Source organism: Oreochromis aureus, linkage group 4 (assembly GCF_013358895.1).
Source record: "Oreochromis aureus strain Israel breed Guangdong linkage group 4, ZZ_aureus, whole genome shotgun sequence".
Taxonomy (NCBI): Eukaryota; Metazoa; Chordata; class Actinopteri; order Cichliformes; family Cichlidae; genus Oreochromis; species Oreochromis aureus.
Genome location: NC_052945.1, coordinates 17,106,529 through 17,125,575, shown reverse-complemented (window position 1 = coordinate 17,125,575; position 19,047 = coordinate 17,106,529). Strand labels below are relative to the sequence as shown.

Sequence of the window (19,047 nt, the reverse complement as noted above, 5' to 3'; positions counted from 1 at the left end):
AAAGGTTTAGCTACTACACGGCGCAGTGAGTTGTGGGTAAGACGTCAGTCCGCCGCCATATCTGTCTTTCTGTACCGGCTGAAGGAGAGAGTGAGGAGTCATGAGAGGAATACAGTCTCTGAACACTATCTCTGTGAGTCCTTTGTTGTGTTGGTGCGGTCTGAGCGGTGTCATCCGCTGGATCTGCTCCCTGCTCGGCCCGGTCTAAAAAAACCGAACCTTCGCTGTAGCAGTTAGCCTGCTAGCCGGTTAGCTCTCCAAGTTTACCTACCGTAAAACGGTTTCTGTCTCGAGTTAGGGGCAACGTTCTCATTTCATCATTCACACGTACTGAAAACAATAAAATAAACATCAAGTGTGCAGTTAAAAAATATAAATACAATTTGAAAAGCGTGTGGGCTCGACTTAGCTTAGCTATTTTATGTCGCCTTTTGCATTGCTGTGGTAAGCTGGATGTAACCTGAAGGTCATCCCTGAATTCCAGTCCACCAGCGTCTCTTTTGAGCGAACCAGGCCCCCTATTTGGTCATAAATTCGGTGTTATCCAAATATGATGCCAATGCATTCCCACATTAGTCCCAGACTTTGCTGCCGGGACATAAATGTGCACAGGTCACGTCAGGTCAAGCTGCTCTCAGCCTGCACACTCAGGTGCTGTTTTGTTTTTGTGGTCCTATTAAGACGGCCTGGTTTTGGAGGGTCTAGATCATACTTTTGGGCATTTCTGCAAGCAAAATTACTATTATCAGTTATGCAAATCCAATCAAAAGTAAAAATAATATTAGACGATTGCAGGATTAGATCACAGGGCTGTTGGCTCAAGACCTTCCTAAAGCAGCTCCATGTGAGATAGAAAGGGGGTGACTTCACTAGCTGGTGATATTTGTGTAATCTATGTGTCACTTGTATGTGTTAGCAGCTATTATGTAACATTAGAGGTCATGTTACTCTTTGTTGGATTAAGATTCCGCCAATCTAGTGTTTACATACAGTTTAAAGCAGCACAATATATACAGGATTGTGGCTATAATTCAGTAATAACTTCCTGTTCTTATTTTAGCTGCTAATGAAGTCATTGTCTTTAATTACGATGTCATCTTCCTGCAGAAACGTTGCTATGCAGCTGCCAGGAGGAGCGGTAGTCTGGCTGAACCCCTCTCAGGTCTGAAACCGTCCAAAGGCGCACCTCTTCCTCCCCAGGATGCCCAGGTAGGTGCTGCTCTCGAATCGAACAAAACACAATGGAAATCTAACTCACAGCCGGTTGTCATGATATTTTCTTCCGAAAAAACACTTCTGCTGTGTTTTGTGAGCTTTTGCAGTATTTTTCTAATTGCCGGTGTCATCTTAAGTTGCAGTGTACCATTAGTTTTGTTTCTGTGTGAAAGTTGTGTGTTTTGTGTAACATTTTTTCTTTCCTCCTTCAGGTGTCCAAGCTCCCAAACGGCTTGGTGATAGCTTCGCTGGAAAACTACTCCCCCGTGTCAAGTGTTGGTGTGTTTGTGAAAGCTGGGAGTCGCTATGAGACCGTGGAGAACCAGGGTGTCTCCCATGTGTTACGACTGGCAGCGAACCTGGTAAACTGTGAATGAGCTTGTAAGCGTGTGATAGCTAAATTAATTATTCCTGAGGTTATTCTTACCATGATAAGAAGCAAATGACTGCACTTCTTTTTTTATCAGCACCTCTACCTTCAGCCTGACAGCCTACGCTGCTTACCTATCTTATTTTTGCTTTTGTAGACTACAAAGGGAGCGTCTGCCTTCAAGATCTGTCGCAGTGTGGAAGCAATCGGGGGCAGCCTGAGGTCAGTGAGCACACTTCATGCACATGCACACACTGACCGTTGCTGCTTTTGTTGCTCAAAATTATACAGCGGACCACACTGAATCATCTGTGTTGTCATTTCTCTCCATGCAGCGTGACATCGTCAAGAGAGACAATGGTCTACACTGCCGACTGTTTGAGAGATGACATGTAAGTGCCCCTATATTAACATGAAGTTATTTTTTTCTCTTCTCTATTTTTATTAAAACTCGTCAGACTGTGTTGACACTTCGCTGTCCTATTTGTGTCCAGAGATTCGTTAATGGAGTTTCTAGTCAATGTGACTACAGCTCAGGAGTTTCGGCCATGGGAGGTGGACGAACTGACGCCCAGAGTGAAGGTTGACAAGGCTCTGGCTCAGCAGTGTCCTCAGATAGGTGTGTAACAGAAGCAACAGTTCATCTCCCCATTGCCCGTATTTTTACTGAGGAAATTGTATTATCAGATGTGAAAGGGATTTTTAATTTCTAAAGAATATCCTTGATGATTTTATTTGGCTATAATTATGTAAAACATCAAAAATCTTCTCTCTGAGCTGCTGTAGACCTCAAGGCTACATAATGTTTTTGCTCTGAGTTTTGTGGCCACTTTAGAAATGCTTAGCGTGAGCTGTTGGGATTGAGGCATTTTTGTTTTTTTGTGGCATTTCAGTCCCTCTCATATTAATGTAGATATATTATATTCTGTGTGGTTTCTGACATACTTTAATACTTGTGCAAAAGTTGTTTAATTAACTTGATCTCTGAAAAAAGTCCTGTGCATTATTGCTGTTTTTGTTTGTTTTTTAGATGCAGCAGTTTTTGATGATCCATATTTAACGTTTTCATTGTGTCTTGTTCTATTTTCTCCTGCAGGTGTAATTGAGAAGTTGCATGAAGCGGCATACAAAAACACCCTGTCCAACTCTCTGTACTGCCCTGACTTCATGGTCGGCCATGTCTCCTCTCAACAGGTAAGGATATGCGTTACTTCTTTTTTTTTTTTTTTTTTATCTTAAGGGTCTTAAAGGGAACTATTCAGTTAGCAAAATAGTACTTTTTATGATGCACTTAAACACCTGTCCTCCTCCTTATCATTCCCTGTAGCTTAAGTCATTTGTTGAGGACCATTTCACCACTGGCAGAATGGCTCTAGTAGGACTAGGTGAGTGTTGTCCAGCCTTGATTGCTTCATCACAGCTGCCCCCCTTCTTCATTTGGCTTTCCTAATAGGTAGTTAGCCATCTCCATCTCCAGCCTAAGCAGTCTTGCTTACGTGTGTGCTTATGCTTGTCTTAAATCTCAATGAGATAGTGAGTCACTGCTGACATGTCAGAACTCTGTTCCACTTGACTCATTTACACATGTTGTCAAGTTCAGGTGTAAACCACTCGGTCCTGAGGCAAGTGGGTGAGGGGCTCTTGAGTGCCCGCAGTGGGGTTGGGGCCCCTGTGGCTAAATCTGTGTACCGTGGAGGTAAGAGCTTGTGTTTTAAAAATAGCAACATTAAATTGTGTTTTGCAATCTACTGCTGCTTTGTTCTCATGAGGAAATATTGTGTGTTAGGTGAGCTGCGAGTGCAGAACAAGGATGACCTGGTCCACGCTCTGATTGCCAGTGAGGGTGCTGTGACAGGTAGTGCCGAGGCTAATGCTTTCAGTGTGCTGCAAAGGATCCTGGGAGCTGGTCCACATGTAAAGAGGGGCTCCAGCATCACCAGCAAACTGAGCCAGGGGATCGCCAAAGCTACCACACAGCCCTTTGATGTGAGTTGAAACAGGACAGCAACATTGGTTTTCGTAGCCGTAACAGTTCAAGTCCATTTTTAGTGAGTCTTTCTGAGATCTGTTCCCCCGATTTAACCTATGTGCAGAAATCTGTCAAAAAAGCCAAAAACTGGCGCAGGATGCTTTCCATCAGTCTGGAACTGACAGACAAAGAAAAGGCTTCAGTGGTCTTTTCCTTTGATGAAGTCTCTCGGGGAAGCTTATCCAGAAATCTTTTAACATCTGTTGAAAGAATGATTTGCCTCAATTGGAGTATTTAGAATAGTTTTATTTTTTAGGATGCTTGGCTGTTCTTGTTGTAAACGCACAGTTTCTCACTCTACATCAGATAACCTCTGGTTGTCTTCCAGGCCACTGCCTTCAACGTCTCGTACTCCGACTCCGGCCTGTTTGGGGTCTATACCATTGCACAAGCTGCCTCTGCAGGAGAGGTAGTTGCCTAGTTTTCTGTGTCTAACTTCATTTAAAAATTTTGCAGAAATGCCAGAATCGCCACTGCTTATTCTCTCTGTGCAGGTGATCAAAGCCGCCATTGCACAGGTGAGGGGTGTGGCTGAGGGAGGCATGTCTGAGGCTGACATCACCAGAGCAAAGTAAGTTCATAAAATGATGGCGCAGGTGGAGCTCTAACTGGGCTGTTGCTCACTCCTGTCTGTGTCTGACGTCTCTGTGTAGGAACCAGGTGAAAGCAGAGTACTTGATGTCGATGGAGAGCTCAGAGGGCCTGCTTGAGGAGATTGGTGCTCAGGCTCTGACCGCTGGAGTATACCAGGCCCCTGACGCTGTCCTCAAGGCTATAGATGCCGTCACCCAGAATGATGTGGTTAAGGTGTGTGCTTTCAGTGAGATTTTAATAGCATGACTTAACAAATATCTGCAGAAGAACAAGCAAACTCCTGTGTTAGAAGTGATTATTGCAGTCTGGAGTACAGTTGTGGTCAGACGTTTACATCAACTCATTAAGGGAATGAATGTCATGGTAATTTTGGGCTTTTAATGATTTCTTTGAACTGGGTGGAATGTTTGTAAAGCATACATCTTTACATACATCACATCTATACATCATCCTAAAGACTTTCAAAATACTTATATATACAAATACGTGCATACACCCCTATTAATATTTGGTAAATGTCCCTTAGCAAGTTGCACCTCAGCCAGTTGCTTTTCATCATTAACAAGCTTCTGGTATGATTCTGTGGAGATATTTGACCACACTTCCTTGGTTCCTCAGACTTTTCCATTATTCTGAGTATTGCTCAGTCCAGTGAGTCAAGTCAAGTCAAGTCAAGTCAAGTTGGCTTTATTGTCACTTCAACCATATACAGTTTGTACACAGTGAAGCGAAACAACGTTCCTCCAGGGCCAAGGTGCTACATGCAACATAAATTTACAACATAAATTAACAGAAAAACACTAAACTAGCTAACTAGAGACAGGACAGACTGACCTAACATAAATTACAACATAAATTAACAAAAACTAACTATCTAACTAAAACTATCTAACTAGGTAGGTAGTGCAAAGGAAACAGTAAACATACTTGGTATGTAGGTAGTGCAGGAACAGTAAACATAAAAATATTGTGCAAAAAGAGCATTTACAGGTTGATGTGTAAGTCCAGTCTCAATGCTTTGAGGTAGTTGAGTTGAGTTGAGCTGAGTGATAGTGTGAGTGTGTGTGTGTGTGTGTGTGTGTGTGTGTGTGTGTGTGTGTGTGTGTGTGTGTGTGTGTGTGTGTGTGTGTTTGTTTATCAGTCCAGTCCCTTTTTGTTGAGGAGACGGATGGCTTGTGGAAAGAAGCTGTTGCACAGTCTGGATGTGTGTGCCCGAATGCTTCGGTACCTTTTTCCAGATGGCAGGAGTGTGAAGAGTGTGAGAGGGGTGTGTCCAATCAGCCACAATGCTGGTGGCTTTGCGAATGCAGCGTGTGGTGTAGATGTCCTTAATAGAGGGGAGAGAGACCCCGATGATCTTCTCTGCTGTTCCCACTATCCGCTGTAGGGTCTTGCGGTCCGATATGACACGGTTCCCAAACCAGGCAGTGATACAGCCGCTCAGGATGCTCTCGATAGTTCCTCTATAGAAGGTGGTCAGGATCGGTGGTGGAAGCTGGGCCTTTCTCAGTCTTCTCAGAAAGAAGAGACGCTGTTGGGCTTTCTTGTGCAGGAAGCTGGTGTTGAGGGACCAGCCGAGGTCCTTCTCCAGGTGGACGCCCAGGAATTTGGTGCTGTCGACGATCTCCACAGAGGAGCCGTTGATGCTCAGCGGTGAATGGTCGCCTCGTGTCCTCCTAAAGTCAACAAGCATCTCTTTTGTCTTGTCAACATTCAGAGACAGGTTGTTGTCTTTACACCAGTCTGTTAGCCTCTGCACTTCCTCTCTGTACGCTGACTCGTCGTTCTTGCTAATGAGACCCACCACGGTCGTGTCATCAGCGAACTTAATGATGTGATTTGAACTGTGTGTTGCTACACAGTCATGAGTCAGCAGTGTGAATAGCAGAGGACTGAGCACACAGCCTTGTGGGGCCCCAGTGCTCAGTGTGGTGGTGCTGGAGGTGCAGTTCCCGATCCGTACTGACTGAGGCCTTCCGGTCAGAAAGTCCAGGATCCAGTTGCAGAGGGAGGTGTTCAGGCCCAACAGGCTCAGCTTTCCGATCAGTTGTTGGGGGATGATCGTGTTGAATGCTGAGCTGAAATCTATGTACAGCATTCGAACGTGTGTGTCCTTCTTGTCCAAGTGTGTGAGGGCAAGATGGAGTGCAGTGGAGATGGCGTCATCCGTTGAGCGGTTATGGCGGTATGCAAATTGCAGTGGGTCCAGTGAGGGGGGGCAGCAGGGTCTTGATGTGTCTCATGACGAGACACATGAGTGCTGTTAAACAAATCCTTTCTATGTTGGCAAAGAGAAACTACCAGTTGTAGTCAGTCTCTCTCGTTAGTTCACTAACAAGAAGTTAATAGGAGTTATCAAATGAAAAGGCATTGTAGAACCTTCAGCACCACTTATTAAAAGTTATTATTAAGTAAGTATTTGAGGTTATAAGCATACTTTTGACCCTGTGTGGATTAGAGAAAATCCATAATAAATTGAAATAGTCATTAAAGTATACTGTACAATCATTCCACCCTGAAAAAGTTTTAAAAAATCATTAAAAATGACCATGACATGCATGGCCCTGTAAATTTCTGACCACACTTATATACATGTTGTTTTTAGATTCAACACATGTCAAATTTAAACCCATTTGCTGGATTTTATATCTGGTGTCGTGTCATTGTTACATTACTGGGTTGCAGTGGCATTGTGGAGTGGGCAGCAGTCTTACCTTTATGTACCCCATCTGTAGTATAGCGTGGGTTGGAGTCATAAATCATCCAGTAAAGGCTCACTAGCTTGTTCATGACCAAATAAAACAACAGTTCATTAAGAAGCGATGCGATACATCATGTTGACGGTGCGTTTTACTGAAGGGCTTTTGGGATTATACAGATCATTACAGAGTAAATATTCTTTTAGTTTCACATTTGAACTGCATGTCAAATATAGTAAGAAACACTGTAGTTCCTCTGAGCACTGGTGGCAGTCTCAGTTTGAAAATATATCCCTGAAGACTACACTAACAAACAAAAAGTTATTAAATTATCCGTGCAGGCTATTTATTCATATGTTTAAACTTGCATTTGTGTTTAGTCGCTGTGTGGTGTTCTGTGTAGTGTCGGAGCTGCGGCAGGGCTTCAGTGGACTATAAATACTGGGATATATTTGGAAATATTGCCCGTCAGTGAATTTGCTCTCTGTTTTCTTTACAGGCTGCAAAGAAATTTGTGGATGGCAAGAAGACCATGTCAGCTAGCGGACACCTCATTAATACACCATTTGTGGATGAAGTATGAAAATGCACATAAGAATAATAAGAACAGTTGATTTTTCTTTCTGCTTGGGCATGCTATGCCTGGATGTTGCCTCCTGCAGCAGTTCATTGGATGTCACCTGTCATTTGTAGTTTATCCTGCAGTATGTGTGAGCACCAACAGACTGAGCTGCAGAATTGTAACGTCTGTTGGGAGGGAGGAGGGTGGATTCATCAGTGTAACTGTACATCTGTGTAAATTAAAACAATTACAGTAAAACACTTGGGTTGTTGCTTGATTTTGCATTTTTGAATGACAAGTTTCTGGCATGTGTGCCGTGCACAAGTGCGGTCTTCTGCATGAGATTGATGAGTCCACACCATCATTTTGAAGAGTGCTTGGTTTTCGATGACGTTAGCACTATGTGCCAACACTGGCAGCAAAAAGCTGTTATTTTAGGTAATGAGCACTTTTAGCGCCAAGAGGTTTTGTTTCATTCATCAGCCAGTGGGGGGACCCAAAAGCGCACAAACATAAGTTGATGTTTGAGGGTTGTCTTGTAGATCGTCAGTAAAAGAGCTATTACCATACTGGCAATAAACTGGATTTTATTTAAAACATAGAAGCTCTCTACAGTAAAGGCCTAAGCCATCTCTACTTCCTGAGATGACTGAGGTTGTTTAACATTTGCCAGCTCTCATCATGCACTCAACATTTTTCTGCAATTTAACAAATGCATTATTTTATGCCCCCCGTGTATTCTGTAAGGTGCCTATTAATGTGCAGACTGACTTGTATCTGTCAGATGAATAGTTGCACACAAGATGTGGAGTTTGTGCAAAAAAGTAGCAGAAAGTTGTAATTATTTAATGGAATACGTGATATTTAAATGGGAAACTTCCCTCTGGGCATGTTGTCCCTGCACACTCTAAGATAACTTATACTTTTCATTCTGTAAATGGCTATAAAATCAAAAAGGAAAAAAAAAAGACTAATCATTTCTGCACTTAAATATTGAACATTTAGAAAAGGAAGCCTAAGTCTAACAGCAGTTATATAGTATTAATACCAGTGCTGGTACTGGATTGATATTAGCGTGACAGGATCGATACTCTTAAGTTCACAAGGTCTTTTAGGCCAATTAAAATGTGAAAAATTAGCAGATGTTGTGTGCAGTTATAACTATTAAAACACCGCAATTTCTAAAATGAAAACCAATGAGCAGTTTATTATGAAAGACTGTGTTTTTTCTCTTATTATTGGTCATTATTAAGACAAAGGTGTTTTTATACGATTACTTGATTCAAGGGCGTAGATTTGGTTTTGGCATTGGTGGGGACGGATGATTCAACCGCCGAACCCTGCCCTATTTCTGTTTTTTCCCCTTTTTGTCTTTGCTTCTTGATAAAAAGGAGAATATACTTGTCTACATATGCTATTCTACATGCTTTTAAAACATTTAAAATTACAATTCATAGTTTTATATGTGAATTATATAATGTTAAATTACTATTAAACAAATGACTAAGTATTTTAGACTTTAGTTTACTTCAGCCATATTCCATATAAATCAGGTATCATACAAAAATAAAAACAGCTTCAAATACAGTCATGACAATAAAAGAATATGACTTTAAGGACTTAACAACATTACTTCAGTTATAGTACACCAACGTCTCTGATACATTAGCACTAAGGGAACACTGAATGACCTGGTGGTTTTTGTCCATAAAACTACTCATCTAAGATTACCACAAAGTAAAAGATCTCTCAGCAAAATTATGCAACATTTTAGGCACCATTGCCCCGATCAAGTCAGTGAGCTGGGATTTTTTATTCTAAACATGAACTACTCTTACAGCAACAGACATGGACTACTGGTGCCCCACACAACAACTCAATGCCCACTATGTGAAGGAGCCAAACACATGCCTGCTCCTCTCGTTAACTGAGATAAACTGCTGACATATTTGTTTTACACCTATACTGTCCAGTCTCTCCTGGTGGACATACAGCAGCATTGTTTAATTTCATTTGAGTTATTGTTAACCTTAGCCATGTTTTTAGTCTTCTGAGAGAACTAAAGCTTCTTTCAGGCTCAGTACATGCGTTTTATCCTCAGATTAAAATTATTATGTGCTTGATGTGCCTCCCCTTTGGCCCTGGCTCTTCCCCTCTGACTGCACTAGGACATATTGCCACCTGATAAAATAACACATTGATTCGTGCCATATAAAAAGTGAGACATGTCAATTCAGATTCTTTGTCAGACATACACTATGAATCAATTTACATCAGCAGCCTAACAATTGTCATGATAATAAATACTAGTTAATCTATAGCACCAAATCGTCACCTGTGACCTCGCCTCTTCACCTCTGTCTGAGCTACAACATGGCAGAGCTGCCTCTGTCACCTGATAAATAACAGTGAGACATTCCAAATACATGCAGTCACACATGTGCTTCAAATACAGTCATGAACCACAAAGTCATCATCCAATTTCACCTGTGATCTTGTGTCACCATTACTCTCTGAGCTTTGTGTTGGTTCTTCTGTCACCTGACAAATAGGACATACATGACAATAAGAATAAAATGTGTAGCTGCTTCAATGTTTCTGTCACTCATCATTAATGTTTGTAGGGTGAGTGCATTTTTAGAACAATTTGTGCAAACTGCACTACAAGGTGGAATATTTGCAAAATCATGACTACCTCGTGATATTTTGTCTCAAAAATGAACCCTATGAATATGTCAGTACCATTAGGAAGAAATTATTGTGTCACCAACATTTTAACGTTAGACATATATTTTTAACAGCCTCTGTAAACTAATATCCTGGCTTGCTCGAGGCTCCGTTTTCTCTGACAGTTTCAATCAAAATTAGAAATGCTACTCTGGGAGACTAGGATAACTAATAGTGCTGATGTGGGCCAAAGCCTAGCATAGCCTGTAACGTTATTATGACTGACATATTTTATGAGTGAACTTGACTTTAAGTGACTTACAGGTTTCTTTGAAAAATACTATCTTATATCCAGGTTCTTCCTTTGTGCTGCCATCCTCCTCTCCTCCTTGCAGGTCCTCGCAGCGCAGGCTTGCCGCTGCTAAAACTAAACAGAGCGTACGGTGGCCCTGAGAGGCCAAACGGACTGCTACTTCAGAAAACACTTGCAAAAGAAAAAATGCTGCAAAAGAAAAATGCTGCAAAAGAGAAAAACACTTGCAAAAAGAAAAATGCTGCAAAAAGAAAAATGCAAAAAGCAAAAAGAAAAATGCTGCAAAAAGAAAAATGCTGCAAAAGAAAACACTTGCAAAAGAAAAATGCTGCAAAAAAGAAAAAAACGCTGCAAAAGAAAAATGCTGCAAAAAAGAAAAACACTTGCAAAAGAAAAATGCTGCAAAAGAAAAACACTTGCAAAAAGAAAATGCTGCAAAAGAAAAATGCTGCAAAAGAAAAACACAAAAAAAAAAAATGCTGCAAAAAGAAAAAGCGCTTGCAAAAGAAAAAATGCTGCAAAAAGAAAAACGCTGCAAAAAGAAAAACACTTGCAAAAAGAAAAATGCTGCAAAAAGAAAAACACTTGCAAAAAGAAAAATGCTGCAAAAAGAAAAACGCTGCAAAAACAAAAACGCTGCAAAAGCACACAAAGCACAACGGAAATAGGAAAAAAGACAACGGAAATGTTTCTGGGGAGACAATACCCGGACGGACCAGTTGCACGAACCAAAACATGCTAACAAGTGCACTGGGAGACACTTCAAAGAAGTGGAGCGGCCAAAGAGTAAACTTTCAAAAGTAAGTTCTGAATATTATGTCACTTATTTATGTGCAAATGTTTAATAATGAGGAACATTAAAACATTACTGTTGGCCACATGCCGGCAAAGTTATGTGACATTAGCGATGTTTGTACTTTCAGCATTTACTTTGTTTTAAAGCCTTTACTTTATACGCCGTTAGATAGTTGACCTTAATCTTACAGAGAATCTGATGATTTTGTGGATAATTAAAGTCAGTCATATATCCACAAACACAACAAGCTGAAAGTCAGTGATGCTGCTCGGTTTGCAGTCCTGAATATGACGGCACAAGCAGGATTCACTGCACTGTTAATGTTCGCTATGTTATATTGCTGCCTCTGTTCGGTGGTGTCGAGCCAAACGGAGTTTAACGTGTGTTTGAACGAGCTGACGGTTCAATCGTTAAGCTGAAAGAAAGATGCTTTAATCACAGGAGTCACACATGTGTCCACTGGACCATCTGGGAACTCTTCTTGTTTAGCACTCGTAATAACACAAACACTAAATCCTCCTTCTCTTGTGCTGTTTTGTAGCAGTGTATACACCTGAGACTGTCACCTGTCTGTCTGTCCTGCACTCTCTCCCTTTTTCTTTCTCTCTGATTGTGGAATAAAAGTATGAACATGTATTTATAAGTTACACTTGTGTTTGAATCCTGCAGCTTATCACACATTTGATTTCCATGTGTGACAACTGCAAGTGTCCAGAGTGAGGACAGACTGAGGGACCCACTGCTGCACATCATCTGTGAGGCTTTGCACCCTGATGATCCACCAGGACAAACTCAGCAGTGTGTGAGGAAGAGGAGGAGGAAGAGCCAGCAGCAGCTGACGGATGGAGAGAATAGACAGACTGTTCCCTGTTTGTGAAGGACTGCTAGGAAAGTTTAACATAACTAATTGTCTGTCCTGAATCAGTCTTATTAGGTAATGTTCAAATAATGTTATCATTCCAGTGTTTTCAGTGTGGGAGAAAGTACTCAGGGCCTTCAAGTTACACACTATGAAAGGCAGCAACAAGTTTAATATTCAGAAACCTAAAGTATGTATCAGCAGCAGAATGGAGCTAAAAAAAAATGTTTGTTTCAGTTCTATGAAGCTTTGAGTATTTTGGATTAGTAGCACTGCTGTGTTTGTTGCATCATATTGCTGTAACTGTTTATATGCTTTATATAGTCTGAGGTAAGTTGATCTATAGTGTTACATCATATTCTATAAGGATGTTATGTGTTTGTGTACTTTCTGCCCAGTTTGACCCATTTAGCAGAAGTCAGCCTGTTTAAGGCTCTGATATCTATTCTGTGTGACTTAAAGCAGTTATGACATGCTCTGATTTTCTCACCCAATAAAGGAATATTTAATATATCAGTCTACTCTTCATTCTATCAGAAACAGTTATCACAGCTTGTACATTTGCTTCTTCCACACATATATAAGCATTGAGCCAAATTTAGTAATGCCAACATATTAAAAAAAACAATATTTGTCTCTTATATATAATACATCTATATATACACTGTCAAAGATGCTTGTCTTTGAGTGAAGATTTAAGGTGATAGGAAATATAAATAAATGCAACTTGAATCTTTACTGAAGCTCAGTGTTTGGCACAGAGTTCATGTTCACTGCTGTAATAACTAATAATGATTAATAAAATATTGGCCATATTATATTTACATTACCAAAGTGAGATGACTTTAGTCTCATGAACAACATGAGCTAATTGTTATTTACTAGCTAATCTTAAATGACTGTTCAGTACAGAAATGAAGCCCAAAAATCATCAGCCTCAGATACTTATCAAATCACACAAAGCTCATGTAGAAACAAATGTACAAAATATGTTCTCCTTCATTTCTGTCAAACAAAGCTGTATGAAACGTTTCCAGCTGTTAGTATCATGGTTGCTAGGCAACCTGGGCAGCGCGACGGAGGCTAGACCGTCCCATCTTACAAGCCTACAAGCCGGCCTCAGCGGTCTTTGAGTGCGGCCCTTAAGGACCGTTAAGGCTGCGTACTTTAAGGCTGCAGACCCTGAATTGGGAAACAGTCCCTGAATTGGGATACAGCCATACATACGTTTTGGTTCGTGCAACTGGTCCGTCCGGTTATTGTCTCCCCAGAAACATTTCCGTTGTCTTTTTTCCCATTTCCGTTGTGCTTTGTGTGCTTTTGCAGCGTTTTTCTTTTTGCAGCATTTTTCTTTTTGCAGCGTTTTTCTTTGTGCAGCATTTTTCTTTTTTGCAGCGTTTTCTTTTTGCAAGTGTTTTCTTTTGCAGCGTTTTCTTTTTGCAAGTGTTTTCTTTTGCAGCATTTTCTGTTTGCAAGTGTTTTTCTTTTTGCAGCATTTTTCTTTTTGCAGCGTTTTTCTTTTTGCAGCATTTTTCTTTTTGCAAGTGTTTTTCTTTTTGCAGCATTTTTCTTTTTGCAGCGTTTTTCTTTTTGCAGCATTTTTCTTTTTGCAAGTGTTTTTCTTTTTGCAGCATTTTTCTTTTTGCAGCATTTTTCTTTTTGCAAGTGTTTTTTCTTTTTGCAGCATTTTTCTTTTTGCAGCGTTTTTCTTTTTGCAGCATTTTTCTTTTTGCAAGTGTTTTTCTTTTTGCAGCATTTTTCTTTTTGCAGCATTTTTCTTTTTGCAAGTGTTTTTCTTTTTGCAAGTGTTTTCTGAAGTTGCAGTCCGTTTGGCCTCTCAGGGCCACCGTAAGAGCGCCCTGAAAGGCACAGCCAATCACATTGGCCATATTTGTCACATGATGTAGGAGAGAACGTAATTTAACTCTTTCTGCACCGCTGGGTGAATGAGACGTTGACAGATCGTTTTTTTCTTTCTATCGGGTTTGTTTTTCTTTACTCGCAGAGATCAAATTATTGGTGGGGACATTTCAATAATCGCTGGATATTGGTGGGGACATGTCCCTTCCGTCCATGCCAAATCTACGCCCTTGATTTGACTTGTGTGAAATATGTTATTTTTAGAAATGAAAAAAAAAAGAAAACCCTCATGTTCTTTTGTGTTGACTGTCAGGTATATTTTATTTATAGCCTTTGGGGGTAATTAAGAGAAGTTGAGCCGCTTTGGAGACCTGCGCAATTACATTCCATGTCTCCAAAAAAACAAAAAAAACAAAACAGTTTCAAAATAAATGAAAAGCTGAAAGATGTTAACTAATTATTGTGGAAAATAAAAATCAGTGATTTTGTAATCACTAAAATATTTTCACAGTTTGCAAACAAATGATTCCTCTCATACATCATAAGCTGCCCATTATAGGCTAAAAGTATCAGTATCGGTATCGGCAGTACTCGCTCTGTGTTTACTTGGTATCGGGTCCATGCCAGCATTTGCAGGATCGCACAGCACTATTTTCAGGACAAAAGACCCCCAGTCTTCACTCAGTATCGCGAGATACCTCCTCACCGAACGTGAAGACACCGAGGTGTGTGTATGTGTGTGTGTTTATGACGCTGCGTGGGGGTGTAGGCCTGATGTCATTAAGCAGGAGGGGAGGTTGAGCTAGCGGTGGGCATACGGTTGGAAAGCATAACAATAACGTCCAGGCTAGGACTCACAGCGTTGCTTTTGGATTGAAATACGCACCGTTTTAAACTCCGGGCTTCCCATCACCGTGGTCCGGAGCAGGACAACACAGGAGTCGGGTAGAGGCTGGCAGGCTAACGGACCGAAAGCACCAGATGCTATTCCAGCGGAGAAGGAAAACGGGGTGAGAGCAGCAGCAGAGGGTGATGGGTTCTCGTTTCCCTGACGGGTAACAACAAACCTGAGCTAAAGACAGAAATAAACGCGGATATTGCCAAGTGAGGGGAGCTTTCTTCTGTTCTCCGGCACCTCCGTTTGTGTGACATTGTTCCTGAAATGCTAGCGCAGTTGCGGTCTCGGCCGTCGAGCAGCCTCTGGGCCGCAGCTCGGCACACCGAGCCCGAATCTGGGAAATAGCTAGCTAGCTGCCTGCTAGCCGCAGCTGTACCCCGATGCTGCTGCTGCTGCGGCTGCAGCTGTTAAAACGGATCCAAAAGACAACTCAAGCTGTTTGGGGGCTCGGTGCTGACTAAATTATCGTTTTACATTAGCGAGCTACAGCAAGCACTTGAGATGTGATGCTTTTGTGCCTCGTATTTGAGCCTTTTGTAGCTGGAGGCTTTCGCTTGGCTGACGCGAAGGAGCTAATGTTGCTGCAAAATGCACAGCAGAACCACAACAGCAGGCTCCTGTTGAAGGGGGCGAGGTTAGACTGATAACGGCCACCCTGCGTGTCTCTCAGCACCCCCGGAGTCACATTTTGGACATTTTCCCACGTCATTCACAGCTTTCTCGGCTGGCGACATGGATAAACTAACGATCATTTCAGGGTGTCTGTTTCTGGCAGCAGATATCTTTGCAATAGCCAGCATTGCAAACCCGGACTGGATCAACACCGGTGAATCAGCAGGTAAACAAGGCTGGCCATTTAAAACACTTCTGTGGGAGTGTGTGCGTGTTCTGTCTTTACATTGCAGCAGTGTGTGCCATGAGGTGATCTAGAGAGAAATATCCCATTGTGTGTGCAAGGGTTTCATCTGCAGCAGCATCTTTTGTCTTTCACAGCAGCAGCAGCAGCATTGTTTGTAAAGCTGATCGGTTTCACAGTTGATTGATCAGCACTTTGGACCTCCGATATAGACTTGTCACTACTTGTTGTTTTCAATCAATCATTGAGCCTATATAGTGTCATAAACATGTCTATCATGAGACCTAGGGATGCTCCTGTGTACATCAATATCTACCTTGTTGACAGATGAGCTGATGTTTGCATAGCAGTGGCTTATATTTAGTCATTTTTGTAGTGAATATTTCCTTTTTTATGACAAAAAGGAGAAATAAATAACAGAAAAACATTTTTTTTTAACAATAGTGTGTCACATTGTTTTCCAAGCATAAAACCCCCCTGCAAACAATTACATGAAATTCACAAAAAAAAGTGCGAGATCCTCATATTTGAAAAGCTAGAGACGGTTTCTTTAGGAAAGGTGTAGAACAGCTGGCTGATGAAATGGTGAGCTGAGTGTGTTTTTTAAAGTAATTTATCGAGGAAGAAAAGACAAATTATTGCTTAGACCACCTTCTAAAATCAGTCAAGGATTCCTTTTTTGATTTCAGCATCTATAAACTCAGCATCTTTAGATTTAAAAAAAAAAAAAAAAAATCTGCTCATGTTATTGCTTACATATTACTTTGAGACATTAAGAAGATTCATCAAGCAGTAAAAGTAATCCTGAGCTAATGCAGTTGACTTGACTTTTGAAGCGACCTCCGTGTGATCAGCCCAATAGCCAGCATGTTTATTTGTGGCGCAGCGGCTGATTTGGGATGGAAGCACGTGCTGTTCGGGCCGTTGACAGACAGCTGCTACTCTTTGTTCCCTCTGCAGGATGACAGCTTAGTAACTGGGTCATGGAGGGTTCATCATCCACCAGTACACATGCACACTGCGTCTGCTCGGTGAAATAACTAATCTGCAGGAAAAAAAGTCTTAATAGGATGCTGATGAAATGAGGACGTTGTCTACATTGACTTCAGTTTGATCGAGGTGCTTAATTGGTCTCCAGTGCAGTTTAGTTCTGGACACTTTGTCTCAGTTCATCTAATCTTAGCACACTGCAGCCACAAGAAGTGTGCGTGGTGACTGCACGCTGAGATCTTCACTTCTGTACCTGCATGTGCTCAAAGTTGAGCCATTGCTATATTTGAAGTGCGGGATTGTGATGAGCGTGGGCGTTGTTATTGGGGTGGATGTTTTACAGTGATCAGGTTCCCTGTCGCTGTCACTCTTCTCACTTCCCTTCACAGGTATCACATTTCTCTTTGATGACTGAGATGTGGCCACTCTTGGATGGTTTTATGTGGCATGTGGGTGATAAACCACTTGTGTTCATCTTTTTCACACCTTTTAAATTTTTTTTCTCTTGTCATTTTAATAATATACGAAGCATTTGAATGCATAATAGGAGCTTGACGTAGGTTTACAATGAGTGTTAGTCAACGTTATGTAATGTCTTTTCAGTAGTTTCCCACAGATTTGAATTCTCTTTGTGAGGGTAGCACAGTTTTGTGTGTTTCAATGGAGGAAGGACAAGCACACTAAACAGTTCTGTTTATTAGGGCTCCTTGGTTATGGTAAAGGTATGGTAATCATAATCTGAAGTATTTTTTTTTTTAATATTGGGATTGCAGTTATTTACCATCATATAGGCATTGGAAAAATGTAGCTTTATTCTGTTTATCCACTTCAGGGTTGTGAGTGGGCTGGATTCTGTCTCAGCTGTCCAAAGGATGACAGGCAGGAATGCACCCTGGACAGGTCGCCAGTCTGTTGGAGGGCATTCATGCTCACATTTAATTCAGAATCATCAATTAACCTAACCCATGCATGTCTTTGGACTGTGGGAGGAAGTCAGAGTGGTTGGAGAGAACCACCAACCAGACTGGATTCAAAACCAGGAACTTCTGGCTGTGATGCAACCTTGCTAACCACTACACCGCTGTGCTGCCTGCAATTTCCTTAGACTTTTAATTATATTTCAACAAAACTAAAAATTCTACTTAAAGGCAAAATGAGCATGTGATTGCAAAACAGTGTCATTTTCATTAGAATTTAATTTGATTAAATGCACAGCCTTACAGTGGATTTATGTCTCTGTTCCTAAATCTGTAATGCCCACTTGCATAGGCTATTTTGTAGGTTCTATATAGATTCAATTCAGATGTGTGTATTAAGCTTCACTTGGATTGGATTGGTTGGATTTAGCAGCTTTAGCAACTCCTTAAGTTTAGAATTTGTTTATAACAAACAAAAATGTGGTTCTGTTTCTTAATATACTTTTCAACACCTTAAGGATGCTTATAACCAATATTTAGTTCAGTTTTATTTTTATGCATACATATAATTGAAGGCACTTTATATGGTAAGGTACCCTTGTAAGATATTAGAGAGGGGACAATCAGGTGATCCCCTATGACTAGCAATTTGGCAACAGTGGGGAGGAAGAACCCCCTTTTAACAGAGAGACACATTCAGCAGAACCAGGCTCATTTGCTGTTATCTATTGGGGTACAGAGAATAATACCAATAGGACCAATTGCGGTAGTCATGTAAATCCTGATATTATGATTTAGAATGAGACAGTTATTCATTACCACAATGGTGTTATAATTAACTGCACATCATTGTATCAAAGTGTTTATTCCAACTCTTTCACTATACCAACTGCAAAAATGAACACACATCCACGCCGGCACTTTCAGTGTATGTGGGAAAACTGAACATGCTTGTCATCATAGACACAAATCAAACCCCTTTTAGCCCAGTGGTTCTCAGACTTCTTCTGCAGGCCCTCCCCCTCGCAAAGATTAAACAAAAAATGTTCAAACTACTCTTTCCCATCCTTACAGTGAACCAGTATAAACACACGCTTGCATTGCACATATAAAATTTCAGTGTGTGAAATTACTGAAAAAATAAATGCAGAACAAATTGTATTGTAAAAGTGGTGTTGTACCTAGTTTGGCTTCATTCTCGCCCACACAAACTAGGGATCATCATTTTTTCATTGATTTTTCTCTGGGAGCTATTTGACTATCCATCATTAACATCCTCCCAGGCACCAGTTAAAAAATATTTTAGGCCAAAAATGGTCTCATGAAGAATTTTTTATTTTTATATATAACTTGAGTGTTTGAAAAGCTCTGTGGTCTTTCAGCACGTATGAGATATGCAGCATTACTTTTTGTGGTTTTTCT

At 41.0% G+C, this 19,047-nt stretch overlaps 2 protein-coding genes across 2 annotated transcripts in view; both read left to right on the top strand.

Annotated features, from left to right (window-relative positions):
* The first annotated feature begins 7 nt into the window (after nt 1-7).
* Nucleotides 8-7,746, top strand: LOC116313051 (cytochrome b-c1 complex subunit 2, mitochondrial). The gene is made up of 14 exons (XM_031730620.2): nt 8-133; nt 1,108-1,209; nt 1,428-1,577; nt 1,743-1,807; nt 1,921-1,977; nt 2,080-2,204; nt 2,682-2,779; nt 2,913-2,970; nt 3,186-3,281; nt 3,372-3,571; nt 3,943-4,023; nt 4,109-4,185; nt 4,268-4,421; nt 7,407-7,746. Exons 1-14 carry the CDS (start codon nt 101-103, stop codon nt 7,488-7,490), a joined length of 1,380 nt encoding a protein of 459 aa, XP_031586480.1. The 5' UTR covers nt 8-100; the 3' UTR covers nt 7,491-7,746.
* Nucleotides 7,747-14,589: 6,843 nt separating this feature from the next.
* The window catches only part of mosmoa (modulator of smoothened a), a 30,570-nt gene continuing 26,112 nt past the window's right edge, over nt 14,590-19,047 (top strand). The window contains exon 1 of the mRNA XM_031730621.2: nt 14,590-15,700. Coding sequence (XP_031586481.1) covers nt 15,595-15,700 — 106 coding nt within the window. The 5' untranslated portion in view covers nt 14,590-15,594. The remainder of the gene's footprint in view (nt 15,701-19,047) is intronic.